General features: G+C 23.8%; 1 protein-coding gene across 2 annotated transcripts in view; it reads right to left on the bottom strand.

Annotated features, from left to right (window-relative positions):
- LOC129618301 (flotillin-2) overlaps nucleotides 1–21,843 on the bottom strand; it is a 33,464-nt gene extending 11,621 nt beyond the window's left edge. The window contains exons 1-2 of one of the 2 annotated variants that reach the window (XM_055533087.1): nucleotides 21,653–21,843; nucleotides 14,559–14,697 (exon numbers count right to left, since the gene is read on the bottom strand). In XM_055533087.1, coding sequence (XP_055389062.1) covers nucleotides 14,559–14,697; nucleotides 21,653–21,742 — 229 coding nt within the window. In that variant the 5' untranslated portion in view covers nucleotides 21,743–21,843. Of the gene's footprint in view, nucleotides 1–2,918; nucleotides 3,299–14,558; nucleotides 14,698–21,652 lie in introns of those variants that run through there. The other variant, XM_055533088.1, reaches the window with a different exon arrangement.
- Nucleotides 21,844–24,536: the final 2,693 nt, after the last annotated feature.

The raw sequence follows: 24,536 nt of genomic DNA, 5'->3' as shown, positions 1-24,536 counted from the left end.
AGATAATTTATTCCTTTGCCCGAATGATCGGCGCCGAATAACTTTTTCTGCCCTATGTACCAGTTTAGTATATTCGATTGTTTTATTCAAATGTGATTTGTAGGTTTTGATTTTGGGTAATTGATTTTTGAATATTGATCTTATTTGTGCCCCCTGTTGTATGTGTATAAGAGCATTGACATAAAATATAACCAGAGATAATTTATTTTAAACAATTGCTTTTGTTACTTGTAAATTCATAAAATTTGTAAAATTTTAAAGCTTATCTCCAAAAGTAAAACAATTTCGTCTCAACAATAATGGTAGTCAATCTGTTCATAATAAAAATTTATTTTTTTTTTCTTTTATTTTTAATACACTTCATATAATTTGCATTTTGTCTAAGAAATTAAAGTGAAAGTTCTTAAAAACGGAATATGTAGACAAATGAAAATAAAAAAAACTTGAAGTTCAAAAAACTTCCAAACTCTTTTTCATATTATTTCGAGTATTAAAAAATTTTTTTCTCAATTGAAAATGAAAGTAACAATAATACTAAAAAAAATTTGAATAAAAGTTGCATTAAAGTTTCGGAAGTTTTTAAAGAAACTGCAAAAAACTAAACAATTCATAGATTTTTTGTAATTTAACATGGGGGAAAAAATAATAAATTTTATACCATTGTTTGCAATACAATTACAATTATTGTAAGAAAATAATTATACAGGGGGGTATTCGGCTTCTAAACGCACTGCTTGTCAATAGTTATGCAAAATAATATTGTAGGAAAGAGCAAAAACAACTATCATTTAGATAACGTCGGTTATCAGATTGCCAAACAAAAACATCATCATTTGATAGTTATCGGACTGTGAAAATGATACACTTCATTTACGACAGACTGCTAAATGAACATTATCTATCATGCGTCGAACGCGTCGACATGAAGACAGAATTTTCGATTATCGTGAAAAACTCTGCCTTCTTGCGCGACGGCAAGAAAAATGGTGCAAATAACTATGATCTTACGAAAATAAATGGGCTCTTGGCAATTGAGTGGAGCATGCAGTTAGTTTAGGGTTGCCCTTCAATACGCAGTTGCCGGGAAATTGACAAGGAGACTATTTTTCACTATAACTGCAAGTGTGCGGCTCTGATGGGGCTAGACTGGTCTCGTGTGGCGAAGAAAGTTTCTGAGTAACTTCGTTTCTGCGTAAGAAAAGTGCAAGGATTAAATACGACTCCGAAATGTTGAAAAAAAAAATACCAAAATAAAGTTCATTAAGCAAAGATATTTACCTAGCAGAATTTTGAAGACGAACAACCTGTATAATTACAAAGATTAAAAATATAAAAAGAAAACTAATAAAAACTTAAGTTTACAACAATTCATTTTGAAAGTTTTTCTTTGCTCTGAAAATTTGTGAATATGAAAAACAAATTGCAATTGGTGTACAAACACATTTGTATATGAAAGGCTTTTAAAGCGATTGTTTGGAAAATTTTAAAAAAAATTATAGGAGTCTCTGAGTGAAAACCCCTACTTAATAGGAAAAAATTTTTTTAATATTCAAACTGGTTGAGCTGTAAGAGACCGAGTCTTTGTTTGAAGCGATTCTTTTTTTTTTTCAACAAAATAACCATAGTCCTAATATTATTTTGAAAAATCGCCTCGCTGTCGGAAAAAAATATTAAAAATTTTTAAATTCATTTTCTTCACATATCCTTAAAAATTCCGTGTGTTTCAAATATAAATTTCTTAAAATTTCAACAAACCCAGTTTTATAAAACCAAAGGTATAATAATATGCTCTTTAATTTCTATTTATGCATATGTTGTAAAATTTATTATATATTAAAGGTCATTTTTAGAAACCCTACCTACATAATGTAAATACGTATACATTCGTAACAGATGGTTTATTGGAAAATATTTATTTTTTCCTTTGTCTTTGATATATACGAAAAAAAGAAATATCAAAAGTTAAGGATTTTTTTTGTAATAAAGAAATAACAAAGTGTTATACTACTATATAGGTGTATAGGTATATGTTCTTTAATGAAATTCAAGGATATAAATATTTTCTTTATATTTAATAAATAAAAGCATATATTATAACACGGTAATATATGAGAGTTTAGAATTATAGAAAAAAATATCATTGAACATTATACCTTATTTTACCATATAGGCCTTAGCCGTATGTCTATATATAAATTATAGACCGTGTAAATTTTGTTTAATGATTTTAGTTTTATAATTAGTTTAATAATGCTAATTATTTAAAATTCTATTAAGCATTATTTTATATAGCAGAATTATTTCATATAAAAGACCCCTTCTATAGTAACAATAATAAGATTATAATCATATTCATAATACAAGAGTGAGCGTTTGTATAAGGCAAATCCTAAGTATATCAGAAGATCATGAAAATTTTCGATTTATATTTCTTTTTTAACTTGTTTTTTAAAGATTTTCCCAATAAGAGACCCAAATATTTTCAAATTTTTTTAAAAAAAAACATTATTACGTTATTTTACGCATAAGAACCTTAGCAAAACAAAATAGTAAGAACAATTAATTTTAAATACTAAGCCAGCAAAAAATATGAGTTTCATTATCATTTCTTTAAAATAAACAGCAACTATATAATAAGTAATATGCCAAAAAACTAATTAACACACATTTGAAAACTTGTAGTAATCTCCAAAAAATATCACCCCCCACCTCCCCAAAAAAAAAATTCATCAAAATTTTTAAGAATTTAATTAGCAACAACACGCAAATTTTCTTAGAAATTTTTTTCTTTCTATTTTTAAAATTTTTTTTAAAAAATTCAGCTAAGTTTATCAGTTATCAGCTTGATTTTCGCTAAAAATTCATCTTTATTTTTAATAATAACAAAAACAATTAATAAAAATTCACTCGTTCATTACAATTTTTTCACATTATTGTACGAGATCAGTTCCATTTATAGTGCGCGATTTAACTTAAAAATTATTTTGTTTTTTAATTAAATTTTTTATTATTAAAATCACAAATCAAATTATTTTTGTTATTGTCTCAAATTTTATAAAAAATCTTAAAATTTCCATTAATGTTTTTCTCTCATTTAAATTCAATTAATTCATTGTAAACGCAGTTATGTTAATTATTACGAAATAAAATTTAAAAAAAAATAAATAAATTAAAATTAAAAAATATTATTTAAAATTAAATGTAACAATAGAAGTAACAATATAACAGTAATAATAGTAAAAAAAAAATATTAAAAACCGGCCGTCATCATCCTTTAATAGCACCGCACAACTTTACATTTTCACAGACAATCATTAACTGAAAATTCTAATAATCAAAATAGAAAATATTGGTCTAACTCGATTGAATTATACCCTGCGTCTTGAAAATTTAAGTATAAAAACTTATTTTTGAATAAATTAGAATTAGCTTATATGGTTAGTATGGCAGTCATTCGAACCTGTCAAAACATTCCATAAAAAGTTCTAGGTTATTGTGTAACTTATAATTATACACACGACTGCCAATTTTCATGAATCTAACATAATTACTTTTCCGAATATTTAATATTAAATTTTGGAATTGCATGGTAGCTACCCGAATTTCTACCGCCATTTCATTAAAATTTTGAAAATATATGGAAAATGTAATTGGACATATGCATACAAATTTTCGCATAATAGTATCTTTATTAGTTTTTGAGCTATTTAAAATAATCTCTTTGAATTGTATGGCAGATAACAGAACCAGTAGTCTGAATCGATCCAGTTGCAATAGATCCAGTCATCGGCAGAAAAAAAAAACAATTTGTGAAAATTTGTTGAACTTTACTATATTCGTTTTTAGAGTTATAGTGCGATCGGAAAAACCCACGAACATGTCTAAATCAACGCAGAGTTTTATGTTGAGCAAGAATACAATATATACATGTCCATATCGCAGACAGCTCCTTCAAGTACTAAAAAACTCCGTACCAAAGTTTATATATACCCTCATCACGAAGGTGAAGGGTATAAAAATGTCTTTACTCTTTATGTACATAATTTTTTTTTTTCAAATATTGTTTGAATTTCATTGTATTCAATTGTATGTGTACATAATATGTTTGTGGGTTTGTATATAAGCTGTTAGCTTTTTTATATTACATACACAAGAAAATTGTATTGCAATATTCATTACACTTTGTTAAAAATACCATTGTCAGCTTATATAATAAAATTTTATATGTGCAATTGTGTGTTCTATTGTTACAATTTGTGTGAAGAAGGATAGTTTGTCTTTTATTAGTAATCGTTATTTAAATTATATAATAACTGTTAATGCAATTGCAATACTGCTATTATTGTATAATGGGTGTATACTTTGAAAAAATGGTTTGGATTTTAAATATGAAGTAACTTCTTTTGAAATCAAAGAATTCAGATGAACGGATCTTCATACATTTATCGTAAATTTTTAATTTAATAAATTAATTGGTTCGAGATGATAACGTGCTCAAAGTGTTTATGGTCATATTATAATCATTAGTGTCCTTAATGATTGCTATTATTACAAAATTACAAAAATAAATGTTATTACTTCAGTATACTACAACGCCGCCCAATTAAACTTTGCTTAAATAAATCGTTCTTCCATATGTTACTCTTGAATAAAATAACAGATTAAAGATTTACGGGCGTATTGATTTGAAAGCTATAAACGGTATTCTTGTTTAAAATCGCACAACTGTTTTTCTAAAACTTTCCGTAAATGATTATCGTACACCAATTATCTGCGGAATAAAATTCAACAACATAATTCTAGTAACTCATATATCCATACATATGGGTTTAGTAAATTCGAAGATATGCAAGAAAATTTGAACAAAAATTTGGAAACGTCTTAAATTGACATTGAGAATCATTTAAGTAATTGACTGTCTTCTTAAGTTAAACAACCTTGAATGAGTTCACCCCATTTCTTTGTCAGAATCGAAATTAATGACCGACTCATCTTAAAATTCCAGCAACATAAACCACAATGTGTTGTAAATGCATTTTCGTCTTTAATTTTCCAATTTTAGTTTTATTTTCGTAGTAATTACTTAAATAAATTGCTTTATTTTAACACCTCAGTTGAATCAACAATTAAATTTTATTTGTATGAAAAATAAATTAAAAACAATATTTTGCAAGGTCTAAGAACAAAATTTAAAAATATATAAATGAACCGATAAAAATTCTCATTAAATTTAAATGAATTGAAAAGGGACGTATAGGATCAGCAATAAAATGTTAATTTATATTTTAATTTAAAATTTAAGACTAAAATGAGAATTTATTGAACGTATCTTGTAATTATCGTAAAAAGGAGAGAAAATGCACAATGAACTCTCTTTGAAAATAAATAAACAGAAATCACGTAACTTTGTACAAATATTTTTAGCAAATGTTACGTATGTGACCTTTTTGTACGTAATTGCTGCCTCCTGGATGTAATACCGTAAAAAACAAGTTTGATAAAGAGTGCGAGAATATTTAACTAAGTATACCAGCAACTGAAAATTTTTAAATCTTTTGCTATTTAAATTTTTTTTTTAATTTGGTTTTAAAAATCCAATCAATTTCTCTAGCTAACTCTTTTTCATCTATTTCGTACACGACCGCACCTATTTTGTCTTTTTCGGCACCATTTCAAATTGCATTCTGCTGTCCCGATAATCTAAGATTTTCAGCATTGAGTTTGCAGATCTCTTCTTTCAGCTCCTTACACAGGTTTTCCAAATCGTTTATACGCGAATGGATCATTGGTCCACTTTCCTGATATAATTGGCTTTTTACATTACCTTCAGAGATTTTACTTATGTTGTCTTCTTCAGACTTTCTTTCTTTATAACCTTCTATGGTTTTCCTGCTAATTTCTCCCATAGGGGGAGACTTTGCAACCCTTCAGCTTTTAGCAAACGGGTTCATTAATTTCGCTAAGTGATCTTTTTTTTTTCTACTGGCGACTTCTGTGAACGTTTTGAACATTCAGCGAAGCCCACAGCCGTACTCACTGCCGACATTTTGGTAGATATCCCTACCGCATTATATTATTAATATTGGATATTTCATATTCAGTTATATGACTGCTAACCCAGCTAGGTTTTTTCTACTGCTGTCCGTCTGAGATCAGGCGAAGACAAAAAAGTCGTCCATTCTGGATCAAACGCGCCTGGATTTTGTTCGGATTTTAGTGGACTCGTTGTTTATTTTTTATCCTACTTCGCTCTTGGGAGGAGTATAGGGCTGGTGCCTAATATTGTAGATAACCATGAGCCGCAGTAGTTGATGAGCCTATAAAATTTATATTTGAATTTATTTAAACAACGGTATACGCATGTACAATTACCAGAATTTTCTTATAATAGGATTTCCTTTAAAATGAAAACTTGAAATAACTCTGAACAACACAAACGCCAACCTCGGATTAGATGTTTTGAAGGGTAATGAGTATACATAACCAAGATGGAGAAGAAGGTAATTGTATAAAGGCATGTGGTTTGAATTAAATTTCAATAGAGGTAATTCCACGTCGGCACAAATAAAAGCTAATACAGATTAAGGGAATGTAATAATTTAATCAAAAATGCTTAAAATACACTATGTTGACTATATACATATAATGGATCTTCTCTTGAGAATTAATTTTTAAAAATTATGCCTAATGGATTACTCGTGTTTAATACTTTAGTTTCACCACATTTAGGGACAAATCCTCCTATAACATAACATTATTTTTGTATTTAATAAATTAAATTACCAAAAATTATTTATTTATAGTTGTCGTCTGTCATTCAGAAAAATTAATTTATTAGTAGATAAAATTGATAAGGAATATTCAATAAAAATTAATTTAATTAATTATAGTTAAAGAAATAATAAAAAAAATATAATTAAATTATTTACAATTCAAATGCTTATAATGTACTTCATTATCAGGAAGTTGGAATCCGAAATATTGTAATATTTTAGTATGCTCGTTCAAATTTTACAGAGCCCTATTAATTATTTCTAATACAACTTTATTGAAGGTAATAATTTTTTTTAATTACAAGAAATTTTATGATAAGATAAGGGAGTTTCTCGATAATAAAAACGTTACTGAACTTTTTTTATTTCATATTTAAATTTTTATCTGAAATATTTTGTTTGTTTAATTCTTTTTATAATTGAACTCATTCTGTATATAATTTCGGATAAATAATTTCAAAAACCTTATTCAAAAATCCATAAAATGATAATAGAAATTTGTGTGTTATTCAGATGGAATGCGTATAACACATTCAAATTTGAGAATAAAGTTGTTATGTTATGTCGTTTTATGCGCCATCTCTTGTTTTATTTATAAATTAAAGCTATTAATCATTTTACTTTCAAGTACCTCATACTGTTTCAATTTGAAATCGTTTATTAATTACAGTTAATTTTAGAAAATACTTTAATTTATTTAGTCTGGTTTTTTAAAATCAGGCGATCAACATGGGCCAAGTTTTAAGCGTTAGTATATTAAAAGCATAGAGCCATCATTTAGACGTAATAAAATGCAACTGTCAGATTGACAAAAAGGATGGTCATCATAATTTAAAAAAGGAATTAAAGAAAAAATTTGATTAAAAGTTGGCATTTAGTGCGATTAGGAGTGCGGGTGTGTTGATACGAGACGACATACAATTGTACACTAATTTTAAAGTATATCTTATGAGTAAACAGATAACAAGTTTTTATGTTATAGTTAATTATAATATAAGTTATTAGAAAATTGAACCTAAGAGAGTACTCTTAGTAACCTTCAGATCCAAATAAACAGAATAAAAATAATCAGTCAACAGTACTCATCATTTCATTACCGTCATAATCTGCGATCAAATTACGGTATAAAACTGACAATATTATTGTATAATTTTGTAAATAACGTAGAATTGTGACATCTAGAGGTGAATTTAAAAATTAGTTTAATACATGAATTTGAAATAAGTATACAAGTTCCATTAAGAAATTTTCCGCCTTTTTTGTGTTTTTCCTTTAATTAATTTAAAGGAAAGGCGTACCAATGTGAATTGCAGTAATATTTTAAATAATGTCTGCATAATATAAAATAATTTTTTTCATGAGAATTATTGGAATCATAAACTCTGTTATAAAATCATTAAAGAATTAAAGTACAATTTGTAATTTAGAAAAAAATTATAATTTTTGCATTGTTAATAAATCAATATAAGAAATAGGTTTGTGGTTCTGTATAATTTTTGCGTGCGAAAATCACATAATGTACTAATAATAAAACTGAAGTGACCTTCGACTATGTACTCCATACAATAATGAAATTATAATTTTTAAATTAAAATTTCTAATTCAATAGAATTAGAATGCCCAATAATCACAATTAAATTTTAAGTGCCAATATTGTAGAATAATAGTTCAAAGAAATTTTCTTATAAATTAAAATGCATCCAATGTATTTTTAGCAAATTTGTAATTATTCCTCTAATTTATGAACAAACGCACTTAATAATTCAAGAAAATCTTAAATTTTCCAGAAAATTTTTAAAAATATATGCAATGAATTTCATTAAATTCAATGTGACTACTAATATATCCGCTTAAAATCATAAAATAACATAAAAATCACAAAATATTCGCATTCATACACCATTTACACACCTTCTTTTCGATTTTGAAATTAATTTACATTGTTATACCTTGTATATTTTTTTTTTGCCCAGTTAATTTTACAACCTTGCACCACACATAACCTCATAAAATATCCAACATATATATATATATACATACAGAAAGAATTCCCTTGACAATGAACCACTTTATTTTTTTTAGTTTCGTCAAAAATTAATGCCATGCCATTAAAAATATTAAGCATATAATGAAAATTTGTTCACCTGGTTTATTAGATTGGGTTTTAAACGTATAACAACCGGAATGCAAAATATATGGTATAGAGTAAATTTATCGATTAAATCGTCTACAAAAAAAATTACAAATCAGAAATCATATACGTAGTGTGTGTATATGTGAAATGTTAACCTTCTTATTATTTTTGGAAAACTAAACTGGTTACATGAATTATGAGTCATTTTTTTTTTTTTTTTTTTTGGTATAGCAAGTCCAAAAATAAGAAATCTCAAAAGTGTCTACAAGAAAATTAAAATTTTTTTTTGTTTTTTTTTTGGAAACATTTTCGATTTTTGATAATTTTTAATGCACATTTGTTATGCTTGGTTTTCCATTAAATATGAGAATTTCAAATAATTTTAACCGGATTTTTCACATAAAATTTACACATCTGGGCAGTTACGTGCATTTTATACGCACTTATATTTATGAATATTCATTCATTACACAAACACGTACAAAAATACAAATTTTGTTGTCTTTTTAAGCATTTTTCTTTTGCATAAAATACAGCATTGCATATCATAAGGGAGGTAATGTGATGGCGTCAAATTTCAGATGTTTCAGTATGAAAGCGGATATAAACTATTTTTAGAAAAATGTCTGCCTATCTATCTGTCAGTCCATCGGTGCAAATCAGTATCTAAAGTTCGGCTGGGCCGATTGTCACTAAAATTTATATTAAGCTTTAATCGAGGATGAGACGTTTGTTGAACTGGATCTTTAGTACGGGCCGATTTGACGTTTTCGACTTTATCTAAGAAAATAATTCAGCGTTTCTTCTTGAAATTTTATGTATAGACTTAGTCTGAAAGTACGAGAAGTTACCTAGCTTTTGGAAATAACTGGAGAATTTGTGAGGGCAATCGGATGGTATAAAATAAAAAATTACTTAGAGCAAAATTTACATTTTTCTATATATGCTCAGGTATGTTAACTAAAAACTTACTAACAATTGAAAAGAAGTATTTAAAAGCAATTTTCACAATCTTGTTAAACATTTTTTCTAAATTAGACAATACACATTGCGGTCGGTTATGTGCTGCCACATGAAATTTTTTTTTTTTTTTTGATATTCAACAAGAATTAAGTTGTGTACGCATTGTCAAAATCAATAATTGTTAAAAACTTAAAGTAAATGTTTGATTTATTGTGAAGCAATACAATTTATTGTGTGCAATGTTGTGTTACTTCCAACAGAGATCCAAAAAAAAAATTTGTCCGTGTGTGTATATTAAATGCTATAGATGGTAATGTTAGATTACAGGGTTAAAGTCACGTATACAAAATTTTTCAATTGTGAAATTCAAAGATAATTTAAAAAAAAGAATTTTTTAATTCATTTTTTATTTAAGAAGAAAATTGCATTTTATACAAAATGTGGAACAAAAATTGTGCTCAAGAACTGTTATAATACTATGAAACCGGTATATTAAGCAAAACAATAGTGCTGGTAAAAAATCAGCATTAATAAGATTTGTATTTGAATTTTATTTTAAAATTTTGAAGTTTAAATGAAGTGAAAATTTGATTTTAATTTTTTACTATTTTTTAGTTTACAAAATTGCAAAAAATATAAAATTTTTTGTCGTATATTGTGTCTTTGGTAAAATTTCCTAATGGCAGTTTTTGTAATGGTCTGTCAGCTTAAAGATCTTTGAGCTTTGTGAGAAAGAACTACTTATGAAGTAGTTCTATTTTCCTCAAATTTAAATTTATACTTGAAAACTGTCCTCAATTTGAATTTCGGAAGACCGAAGAGGTCAAACCGCAATTAAAAATGATCTATGGCGGATTATAAAATAGCATTTCAGGCATTTGTTGGAAATCATATAGTGTTATATTTTGTTCAACATTGCGTTAATTATCATAACATATCTACATTTATAACATATCCGCAATAATTATTTAATCTAGCAATATTTTAATTTGCGAACAATGCACTTTGTATCATTATAAATTTAATGATGCAATACATGCTTAAATATTGCACTGTTATTAAATTTTTTCTTAAGCAAAGAAAACAATTATAAAAAGAAAAAATAAAATTATTTCCAAATTTTTCCAGACACATTTATAAAATTAATTGAAACTTGATTAATCCAAAGTATAAAGGAAAATTAAAACCGTGAGTAAGGGGAGAGGAGAACTAAAAATAAAATATAACTGCCTTTACTTTTATTTTTTGACATTTTTATTCAACAATTCAATTGAGAGAACTTGATGAACAAGACCTGAAAAAATTACAAAAAAAATACTTTTGAATCAAAGTAAAGAACACCTGTGGTAATTACCATTGAAGAATTAGGGTACCGACCAGTGTTGTTATTTTTACTACAATTGTACTTTTTTAATACATTTTGGCATTTTATACTGTGCCGTACAAATGCAAAGCAATTTTTATTAATTTTTTGCATTAATACTATAAAATGTCATTATTGAATGACTTGTACAACAAAAAAATTAAATATAGGGCCTTATTATTAACTTACTAAATTTGGGGCCGGTTATTTTATTTATTTAAACGTTATCGTGAAAAAAACGTTTAACGTTGAAATTCCAAATAACTGAAAGGTCTCGTCGGAATGAACTTTTCGTATTACTTGAAAGCTCGTGAGACTGTCATTTTTCATATGAAGTATATAAACGTGAAGTTTTAAAAGCGGGTACATTAAAATCTTAGCTTATTGAAATTTGTTTTGAATATAATTCCGTAAAATCGTAAAAAAATCCAAAATTATTCTCCAAAAGAATTTTATATTGTTAAATTACAAGTTCGCGCTTTACGCATGTGAAAAATGTACTTATCGTTGTCAAAATCAAAATTATCAAAAAGCATAGGTGATTTCGGTTTCTTGATTTATAAATGTTTGGGTATAAGAATATTTTAGAAGAAGCACGCGTCCATATATATAGATGCCTTACTTTTTATTTTGTGTTAATGATAAGGAGAAATTACTACCCTAAAGTTATCTGTACTAATTTTTTTGAGACAAAACGCTGTACTGAAAAATAGGTTGAAAATAGCAGCACTGTTACCAATTAAAATCAATCAAATAAATATTTAATTAATAATTAAAGTTTTAAAAGTTAAAAGAAAAATTCAAGGTACATAAGGTATATACCTATAATTTTATATAAAATTGACCTTAATTAAGGTTAAAAGTTTTTTAGTAACAATGTTCTTGACAAAATAACCATTAATTTAAGAAACGATTATAAAAACGATTTATAAAAATGTGTTGGTAACAATCTCTTTTCAAATACAAATAACATTTTCTTAATAATACTGCAATTATTTCTAAGAAATCTAAAATTTATGAAGGGTATTATTTGAACCATAACTTATAATATAACTGTAACGTATAATATACAGTGAATTCCCAATAATTGGAATATTAAGTGCAATTTAGCAAAAATTTTATTTGATTCTTACAGTGTTGTAAAGTGAGAAAGCTATGATTTCGAAGAACTGGTTCAGTTTAATAAAATATTATTAAAATTTTATTAAAAAATTACTGAAATTCTACAAACTCAGTTTAAGACTTACAGGTTTTGTTGCTCACTATGGAATATATTTTAACAAGAACATAATTTAATTATTAGTGACACGCCATTTATGTCATAATTTTATCATAATTCAGATTATTACAGATTATTGATTGGAAATGCCTGATTATATGCTAGAATGGTTAAATATTTTAACAAATCCGATTGTGAAAGAAATATTACATCACAAATGTTAAAATAAATTACTTAATTAAGAAGGCTAATTTGAATTTTATCGTATGACAAAAATTAATAAAAAAATTTTTAATATAAAAATAATAAAATATTTTCGAACCTTACTGTACTTGGAAGTATATGCTCATTAAAGAAAATATTTTGAATTTTGATTTTTTAAATCCCCACTCATAAAATTAATCCTCCAAATATATTTTATTTTTAAGTTATTTATATATAAAAATTCGTATAACAAAGAAACAAAAAAATATTTTGTCATGCACATATTTTAAGTAATTTATTGATAATTTTGTGTTTAGAGCACATATCTATTATACATGTATACATGTATATTAAGTATAAGCTACTTTGAATATTCTGTATACCTTGATATTATAACAAAAAGGACATTTTGACCTTAACTATGATTTCTACATTATTGTCTTAGACATTCTATTGTTATTTTTGTATTAGAAAAAAAAATAAAACAAAAATTTTGTGAATAATATTGTGTTACGTAGTTTAAGGACAATGATAATGACATTTAAAGGAAAAAAAGGTTATACTAAGGATAAGAATTACGTTTGAAAAAATTTTCGAAAGAAAAACAATTTTTAAAAATTTTAATCTAACTCTAGCTATGTACATAAAAAATTTATTTATTTTTAAAATTTTAGTTTTTTACTTTTATTTGAAAATTGTTAAAAAACACGAAACCAAGTTATTTATAAAACGTTTTTATACAAAGGGAAAACCCACATCAGATATGACAAAGGCACAAACCCACATGATAATTTGATTTGAAATTTATTGTTAAATTAAAAAATATTATTTTGATTTTATAAAAATTTTAATTCTTTTTACGTAATTTTATTGAAAATTGGGCAGACCCTAATCCGAAACACATTATATTTATACTTCTAATAATAAGTTAAACTAAGACTGGTTGATAAAATTGCCACCTCATGGCGTATTATACTTTAATCTATTTCAGAGAATTTATTTCTTTAATTGAGAGAAAATTTTAAAATCTCAACTGAATGAGATTAAATGAAATATGAGAACCTTAATGGTTAATAAATTTTAATAATGGATAACAATGAATGACATTACATTGAATTTGACATTTGTACATTATTACAGTTTAATAATATAAAAGTCAATACCCACTAAATATTTTCTATTTTAAGAAAACTGGTAAGGCAATATATTGAGAACTGGAATTTAATGATTCTGATAACAAATTGATATAAATATAAAGCTCGGGACAAATCATTAAGAGTCAGAGAAAGCGATAATCCTTTTACTATTATTCGCCTTTGTAATGTGAAATAGGCTGCGAATAGCTGCATTGCTATGGTTAAGAGCATTATCCAAGAATAGTTAAGTAAGTGGAACACCGAGTGTTAGTTAGGATGAAGACGTTTTATTCAGAATTTTCTTCTTATCCCCTAATAGGGTGGAATGCATGATGTTCGTCGCAATAGTAATTATGATACTGTCACATACGCAAGTAAATTTCAGTACTCTAAGGAATTCAAAAGATCGAGTCGATTTTGTTTTTTGGAGAGAAGAAGACGATTCAACATTTTATGAGAAAAAGTTTGCCCCTTTTGCCTTAGGAGGTAATTGAAACCGTTTATATTCTATTATATTCAGGAACTAGATAGAAATTTATTAAGAGTTTTGACTTGTACTGGTAAAAAAGGGGCGTTCTTCGGTAGTTTTTCTGTTGTGTCATTATAGAACATTCGAAGAAATGAAAATGCCTTTATTAAAAATTTAAATATTTTTCTACATATTTTAATCAATTTAATTATAATATTAAAAAGCAATTTTAAAATTAAAAATTAATAAAATATTTTGTTTTTAATTAAATTTAGTTGTTATTGGCACAAAACTTACCAAGAATGGCACGTAAATGACCTTCCAATGTTTGTAAAATTGTTTGTTTGATTTCTTTAACACTTTTACCCAAAAATTGTTCACTAGCTGTACCCAATAGTTCGTCAGCCTGATGGTGAAAATAATAGACGTTCATCATCTATAAATAGAAGAAATGAAAAACAAGCAGGGGATCAGAATTTCAGCTAGCATCCGTTGGCTTTAAACTGTTCTTTTGTTTCATTTTTTTTTTTTCTTATTTTATTTTGTAGTCTACAAAACGTTTTAAATACGTTCATTTTTTTTTTTAAGTTTTTAATTATAATTTTTTTATTATTATTTTTTTTTTTTTGTTATATTTTATTTTATTTAATTTACAAGATTCTAAGAGAACTCTTAGAATATTCAAAATTAAAGTTTCCAATTTGATTTTTTGTTTTGTTAAATTAAATTTGAAAAAAATTAATGTCTCAGTTTTATTTTCAAAAATATTTGAAATACTAAAACGACATTTTCAATAAAAATTTTTAGAATTAAATTGAATTTAAAAAAAAAAAAACAAAGTGTGTTTGAAAACAAGTGTGATTTTTAACAAAAAAAAATTTAAAAAATATTTGATGTCTTCAAAAACTCATAATGTAAACAAAAAGAGAAAAAACTAAGATTGTAAGAGAATAAAAATTGCAACAAAATTTTGAGTATAAAAAATATTTTAAAAGTAATTAAAATTTTTGATTACAAAGGAGAGTAAGTACTTGTACTAAACTACTTTCTAAAATGTTGCAATCTAAAAGTGTTTTTTTTTTTGTGGTGCAAGTGAGAGAATCCCAAAATGTGATGAATAAATTAAAAAAAAATATTTATTATTTTATTAATAATTGAAAAAGGAATTCTGTTAGTGATATTAAAAGTGAATAAATTAAAGTTAAAAATTTTATTTAAAATTAAGGTGCTATGAAAATTTTTTTTTTTCTTGTGTAAAATCTAAGTGAATTTTTGTTAAAAATTAAATAAAATAAAAAATAAAATAAAAAGAATTATTTAAAAAAAATTATTTTACTAAATTTATTGGCCAAATATTTTTAAATCGTGTAATTTTAAAAAATAAATTATAATTTTTTAGTTTAAACGTTCGGTATATACTCCCGCAGTTATGTAACCCGCTTCCTATACTAAACGATATTAAACTGCAGAGAATATTCGTACTCATCTTCTCCTCCTGAAGCAAAAACTCGTTTAAACAGCCTATATTAATTTGAGCAAATGATATCTTAGCCTAAAGTTAAGACTTTTTGAAAATGGAAACCTTAGTCAGTAATTTTCCAGAATTTATTTTAGTATTCTATAAACGAAAGTTGAAAAGTATATATTTTCTATTTATATAATCTGTATAGGTTTTACTCGATTAAAAATTCAGAATCAGTAGACATTTGTTCAAAATCTACTGGTCGGTCTTATTTTTTAACTTAAGAATTGAATTTTGAATTTTAGATGAATAAATTTGTTTGTGGATAGACTGATTTGTATTCCACCTCACCGTCATCCGAATAAACGTTTTAAAATTTGGAACTGCTTGAGCTCTTCCGGTTATGAACGATATTTTTAAGGAGGTAAGAGTGGTCGCTTCTTTAAAATTAGGATTTAGTAGTACAACAGTAGATCTAAAATACTATAATATATTTTGGAGAATATGCTCTTATTTATAAAATGTTACAATGACAACATTTTGATTTCTATATTTAATATATATTTTATATATCTTTCGGAAATTTATATTTTAACGAAAATATAAAGTTAATTTATACTTGTTTTATAAAAACACTCGCCTATTTGCAAAATTTTTAATTTAAATTTATGTTAATAATATTTTTCGACGACAAAAACAAATGCCAAAATTCCAATTTATATATTATGGTTTTGCTTTGTGAATGAATGCAAATACTTGATGTATAATTTAATCATGGTGAATGATATTTAAATTTATTATATATTTGCAAGTATAGTTTAGAATATATTGCCAAAAAGCTGCAATTGCAAGGAGTTTTCTAGGAAGCTAAACGGCACATAAATTTATATTTTAAATCGAATAATTCATTTTATTATTTTATAAAAAAAAATATTATATAAAAAATATTTCCAAACATCCTATGCTACATTAAATTTTGATATGACTGGCAACACTTTTAAATATGAGTTTGACGTAAAATTCAAAATGTCATGTGATAAGAAATTTTTAAGAGAAAGAAGAATGTGGAAAAATTTATTGATATTCTGCAATATTAAATTTAAATAAAAGGCCAATAAATTTTTTAAAATAAAACCATAAAAATTTAAAATAAAAAGAAAAATATTGTTGGAAAAAACAAAACTAAAGAAAAAGAATTAACACAAAAAATTTACTTACCAATATTTTTAATTAAAAATAAATAAATAAATAAAGAAATTAAATGTCCATTAAGGAACAGAGCAGCTCATCCCACCGCAATTTTCATATTAAATTTTAAATAAATATAGGTTAAAAAAAAAAAGAAAAAAAGAAAAAGAATTATAAATAAAAAAAATTCAATTAAAAAAAATAATTAAATTTTTTCTTTTTTTTTTTTTTTTGTTCTTTTGTTATTCGAAGAATGAATAAGTGAATTAGTTTTTTTGTTTCTCTTTAATAAAATAAATTAATATTGTTATTTAATAATAATTTTAATAATTTATTAAATTTATATAAGAAGAAAAAATAAAAATAAAAACGAAATTTTTTTTAATATTTTAAAATCACCAAATCATAATTTTTCTATTAATTTTGTTAATATTTTTTTTTACATAGCAAAGTTTACAATTATTGAGTTAATATGGCAATATTGAAATATTTATTGTACAGTTATTTATTATTTTTTTTTTTGGAGAATTAAGAGAGAAGTTATTTTTAAAAGCAAATTAATTCTGGAAGGGGAGAAAAAATTTGTTTTGCTTCTCATGTTGAAAAATTTTGTGGGTTATACGCAAATATATACTAATTTTAGTATGAGTATGGGCCACTCGAGTCTCTTACATTACCTAGTTACAAGAAGCAATGACATTTTCTGAACCGACTTTATTGACTGCTTTGTTTTAACAAATAATAAGTTCGTATGGAATTTTATGTATGTACCTACATATTGTATCTATTATCTATGATTGAGTTCTTAAATTTTTAAGAACTCAATCATAGATAATAGTTGTATGGTTTTTAGTTTTTAATTTTTTCTTGCAAGCAGATCATTGATGGACCACATTTTGAAGTTGAATTGACCGCATATTGCCCATGGGTCGAACTTTGCCGACAGCTTCCCCAAATTATTGTAATGTTTTGGAGTTTTCTTGTGTTACAGCATTTATTTTAAATATTCTTGTGTTACAGCAAATAATGTTGCAAAGAATACTTATTTCTAGTAAACTAACAACTATTGTTTGTAGTAAACGGTAACACTTGCGACAATATTATGTTAATTCAAAATGTATAAGATTAAAAGCCCTTAAATTATATGCAATATTTAATTCTAATAATTGCTCAAATTTTGAGAGAATATCTAATAGTTATTCGTGATTTCAAGTAAAAATTTCGTAATTCAAATTGCACGTTTCTTAATTCTTTCAAAATTTCGTTTAAGTAATTAATTTAGTCTCGAATTTTATAACATCTAAAGTTTGAGCTTAATTCAAAGTCACCGGGTTAATTCAAATAAATTGAATATATTTGAATTGAACATTAAATTATTTATTTCAGTAAAGAAAATACTATTAATTATTCCAATATTACCCATAGAAATTTTAATTGTTTATTGAAATTTTAATTAAAATTATTTAAATTTAATTTAAATTTTAAAGAATTATTTAATTAATATAGCGAATTATGAAAATGGTGATTGAATAATAAAAATTTTGTGTCTACAATAATGAATTTAAAAAAAAAATAAAAAAAAAAATTAAAATAATAATTGTAATTAAAAATTTAACACACATTAGCGATCCTATAAAATTGACTTAAAGAATAAATAAAATCTATAATAATTACGAAAATAAAAATTATATAAGGAAAAATAAAAGTTTACAAATTTTAAATTCTACTATAAAACCGTATTTTTTTTTTTTTGTAATATTGTTAATATTTTTTTTTGGGTTTAATTTTCTACTCATTTATTAGGTATTTTTAATTTTATTTTTCAAACCAAGGGACACACTTATTTCTTATTTTACTTATTAATTATTATTTAGTATTATATAGTAAGGTTTCAAACCATTCCAATAGTATACAAATAAAATTTATGATCCCTGCTTTAATTTCAAATCTTTTTTGTTTTCTTTCTCTTTTTTTTTTTAATTAATTTATAATATATTTTTACAAATTAAAAATAAATTATGAAAATATTATTTAATTATTTTTTTTTTTAATTTAAATTGTACATAAAATAAAATTCATTAACTTTAAATTTAATTTATAAATGAAGTAATTAAAAATGAAGGAATTAATATAACATAGTTTCAGTTTTTCGAGAAAAACTGGTTTCTGAACGAGTTTTTGGGTTATAGATTTGAGATTATGCCATTTAAAATCTCACAAAATTGCAAAATTTTATGAAAGATGCATAAAAATTTTAATAATAACCGGTTTTAATCGGTTGAAATACAAGTTAATTCCTTCATTTCTGCAAATTCTTCAGATTACTAAAAAAATTTAATGTTATTATAATCTTTATTTTAATATAACATAAACAAATAACGAAAATAAATTTATAAAATATATAAAAAAAAATTTTAAATTTTATTAATTATGCTCTTTTTCCTTTAAAAATTAAAAAATTATGATGATCTCATTTATTAAACTTAAATTTTAATATTTAATATGAAAAAAATTAAAAGTATGAATAAAACTATTAAAATTATTTTATTTAAATTTTAAATTAAAAACATTTAATTTATATTTTTTTGTTAAATATTTTGTAAATAATAAATTGTATATTTTTTGTATGTAAACTAAACAACAATAATTATAATATAATAAAAAGAAAGTTTTTTTATGAATTAAAAGCAATGCCTATATAATTATTATTTATTAGAATTTTATTTTATTTATTTTAATATATAATTTAATAATTAAAAGATTTGAAATTTAAAAAGCAGAATTCATTTACAGCCATTTAATATTCATCTACCTTATAATAATAAGTAATTGTTTTTTTTTTTTTTTCAATTCTAAAATTCACAATAATATATTTTCTATAATAATAATCGGTAATTTTGTAATCGTAATGGTAAATCAACCTGTATTATATCAATAATCTTGTGCATTTCTACAATATTCTGATAAGTTTTAGTTTCAAAATACGAGAATACGTTACAATATGTTTACGGATACTATGCACTAGTAATTGAATGTTATGTTAACAAGACTAAAGCAAAAAATGCAAAACATAATGTGTGACAGGAGGCATTATAAAATCTACCATAATTCTATTTTATAATAAGTGGATATACTTGAAATCAATAATTTTTGGTGTGTGGCGCCCGACTGTGGGCTATGCTAATATATATTTGGAGTAAATTAGTTTTGTGATTAATCGAATTTAAATAAATAAGAATATGACGTGTGATATCACAAAATACTTGAGATTTTTAAATTTATGGTGTGGCGCCCAACTACGAGTTATATTATTATTTTAGAATAAATTATATTAATAAGATAAATTATATTGATTTTGTCGATAAATCGAAATGCAATGTACGAAAAGAGATAGTATACGATATCACAAATTAATTAAAATTATTAATATTTTTGATGTGGCGCCTGACTGTGGGCTGTGCTAATAAATATTAGGAGTAAATTAGTTTTGTGATTAATCGAGTTTAAATAAATAAAAATATGACGTGCGATATCATAAAATACTTTATGTTTTTAAATTTATGCTGTGGCGCCCGACTGCAAGTTATATTAATATTTTAGAATAAATTATATTAATAAGATAAATTATATTGATTTTGTGATAATTCGAAATATAATGTACGAGAAGAGATGGTATACGATATCACAAATTAATTAAAATTTATAATATTTTCGATGTGGCGCCCGACTGTGGGCTATATTAATTTTTCGAATAAAAAATAGTTCAAGTATTGTAATTTCCTTTAATTCTTCAAAGAATATTAAGAATATTTTAATTTAAATAGTTTTCATGAAATATTTAATGAATAAAATAAATTAAAATTAATTATAATTTGAGACCTACTTTTAATAATAAATTAAAAAAAAAATAATTTTTAAAATTTATTTTGTATATATAGGTAAAATATATGTTGTATTAGAATTTGTTTTAAATAAATGTAGTATTGAAAAAAAAAAATTATTGTAAATTTTAGTGTAATAATAATAAAAAGAGATTTCATGCATGCAAAAAAAAAAATTAAAGAATAATTTATTGAAATCCGATTTTCATTTCATAAATTCAATATTTAATAAAATAGTTATATAAAATTTTTAGCAATTATAAGAAGGCGCATATACAATATTTCTTTTCCAGAAAATATATAAAATTATCATTCATATTATAATTCATTATTTTACAAAAGATTTATTATAAAAGATATATATTTTAATCAACTCCAACTGGCATGCTATCAGCTACGAAATTCTGTTTCCTATATAAGATTATATGGTATACAAAAATATATTATATATATAATATGCAAACAGAAGTTAAAAACAACCTTAAACTTTTATATAATTAATAAATATATATATATATATATGTATAGCTATAAAATGCATGTATATTTTTGTAAATAAATATAATAAATTATTGTATGTGTATATTAATGTTATATAGTATAGCTATCATTAAAGATGTTGAAAAATCTAAACTACTTTTAAATCAAATATTTTTATTACAACTAAATTAATTGGAAATTAAAAAATTAACGTATGATTAAGGAATTTTAAAAAAATAATTTTTTTTTGTAAACTTTTAAATAAATATAAAATTGAAAAGATGGTAATAAACTGAACAAAAATAATTAAAATATGAAAAAGAACAAAAAAAAATACTGAAATAAAAAAAAAACGAAAAATTCCAACCGATTTATAATACCTTCATTATTTTACATTGTGCGACACCAGTAACTGTTAATGGTACACCTTGTGCTGTTTCAACACCTTCACACATTGGATTTAATGTCATTACTTCAAGTGATAAACGTTGTACATCTGTTACAAACCACCATGCCCATGCCCATCCACCAACAATTGTGCGTTTTTTTGTTGATCCACAGCATCCACCTAAAATTAATTTATTTAATTTATTAAAGGTAATTAAAAATTTAAAATATTTTTTTGAAAAAATTTAATTAAGATATAAGATTACAAATTATTTTTATAGTAAGAATCATTCATTCGTGAGCAGTACCATTTTAAAATTGCATTCAGTTCAAACCATTCAAAACAGGTTAGACATAAATTTCTCAATTGAATTTAGCAATTGTATATTGTTGCATAAAATAATTTACAGAATTTAAACGAGTTTATTTAATTTAACAAAATTTGGATTACATATTAATAAACTATATACGACAGTAATTAAAATTATAGGCATATTGTTGTTTAACACAATGTAGCACAATTATTCAGTCATTTCAAAAACAAAATTCACCTCATTTCGGTTGAAAACCACTTTTTCTTAATAAGAAATTCACCACAAATAATTATAAAAGCTTTAAAGTTTTCAATATTACTACAAAATATATTGAAAATATACATTTTCAATATATTTTCTCGAAATGAAACATTAAAAAATATTTTTAAAAATTTCATGCATTGTGTTCCGTGTATAAAAAGCATTTAAAAAAAAAAGCTCTCCAGGTAACTAAATTTGGTAGTAACTGTTTACAGTTACCCAAAAATATTCCTTAAAATAACGGTTTAGCTTTATACTTTTAAGTTATTTTAAAACTTAATTGAAATATTTTCAATTCTGAAAATATCTTTGAAAATTTTTTTAATAAAGCAAAAATTGCATATATCTAGGCGAACAAGAATTTATTCTTTTATTCATTTGCAATGAAATTTTATACATAATGCTTTGTAGAACAAAAATTTTATAATTTAAATTTGGACTGTCTTGAATATTCCAATTTTTCTTTTGTAAATTTATTTAAATTATAACAGTCGTGCTTCTGAAAGGGCCAGATAAACCCATAATTAAACCAGTATTGTAGATAATTTTGAAAATTTTCAAGGTAATTATAATTATTGATTTCTATATTTGATTTCTAGAATTAAAAATTTACAATATCTTTATTGTGTTTGTATTTAAAATATTTAAATACAAGTTTTTAGAAATTTATAATTTACTAAAAATTACCGGAATATATTACATGCTATTCTTAAAGTAACATTAAAAATAATTACTATTATAAAACTTGGAATTGAAATTTTAAACATTAAGTAAATTGAGAAGTAATAGCATTAAAATGTTTTCTAAATTTTTAAAAAAAACCTATATTTTCACAGTTTCTCAAAAATCTTAATTACAAACACGTGTCTGCGAGCAAAATTTTCTGATAAAACAAACCTTAACAACTTATAGAGCATTTAATAAATTCCTGAGCAAAAACAAAAGCATGTGAGTTTACATTTTTCATTCAAAATTTTTGCTATAAAGTTATAAAAAGTGATTGAATTCTTTTGTATTTTGTAATTTAAGAATTTTTCTATATCACGCGTAAAAGTATAAACGAGATCATATTTAACCTTTTTCATATTTTGCAATCACTTATTTTACATAGTTCTTTATAATCACACAGTTTGTTATTCAAATTTTAAATATTACATCAAGTTATTTGAAATTTTTGTAATTTTTCAATTATAGGTCTAAAAAACACTAATTTTAACCACTAATTGTAGTTGTTTGCTAAATAGATTAAACTGAAAAATGTTTGTTAAATTTAAACATTTTATAAAATTGATTGTCGGTGATGTCAAACCAATATTGGTTCTTAATCAAATATTTGTTAAAATTAAATGAGCATTATAAAAATTTAAATATGTAAAGTATTTTGGAAATTAAAGTTCTTTAAAGGAAATGTGTTTAGTTTTAAAGAATTTTATTTGTTTAAGATGATCAAATTTTTTTAAGATTATAAAATTTAAAAACATATTTAAAACTGGCTGCTGACAAATATTTGTTTTTGAATTTTCAAATTTATATTTGAGTACTTAAAACTAAAAATTCTGATTTAAATTATTAACAAAAAATCCCTGATTTATTTAAAAATTTAATTCTTAAACAATAATATAAAATATATTCAAGAAATAATTTGATGTTGTTATTATATTTAAGTAGATAGAATATAAAAACGTTAATATGTATGATAAAGTGTTATACTGACTTATTCAACAATACTGTTTTAAATGTTGAATAAAAGAGATAGCATATTACTTCACATTTAAGCTAAAGTCTAAATTTTAATAAATATCTTATTATCAATCTATTGCTAGGAAATTACAATTAAAATTGCATATTATATACGTATAACAAAAATTTATAACTTTACTAATTTAATATCATAAATTTCAAATTTTTGATATGCATTTTCTAAATGTTGTACATTTAAACTAAAAATTTCATTTGACATAATTTTTTCAAAATAGAAACTAAGTTTAATTTCCAACAATTTCACTTTTAATTTGATTGTCATAAGAGTTGAAAAGTCATTACGATAAATATGTTAAGAATATTTTTAAAGAGATGACATAATTAAATCCGGTGACAGAATTTATTGTTCATAGTTAAAAAATTTCTATTATTTTAAATTACTTTTTTTATGTCTGCTGTCTACTATAGTTGATTCAAAATAGGTATGGGCTTAAATTTTTTTATATTTAAAGAATGTATAGAAGAAGATTAAAAAATTTTGACAAATGAGCTCCAATCAAAAGTTTATTGTAATGGCTATGCTCTTATTCATTTTTCTCAT

The sequence above is a fragment of the Condylostylus longicornis genome, unplaced genomic scaffold, assembly GCF_029603195.1.
Source record: "Condylostylus longicornis isolate FDR11 unplaced genomic scaffold, ASM2960319v2 ptg000006l, whole genome shotgun sequence".
NCBI lineage: Eukaryota > Metazoa > Arthropoda > Insecta > Diptera > Dolichopodidae > Condylostylus > Condylostylus longicornis.
This window is presented reverse-complemented; position numbering and strand designations above follow the sequence as displayed.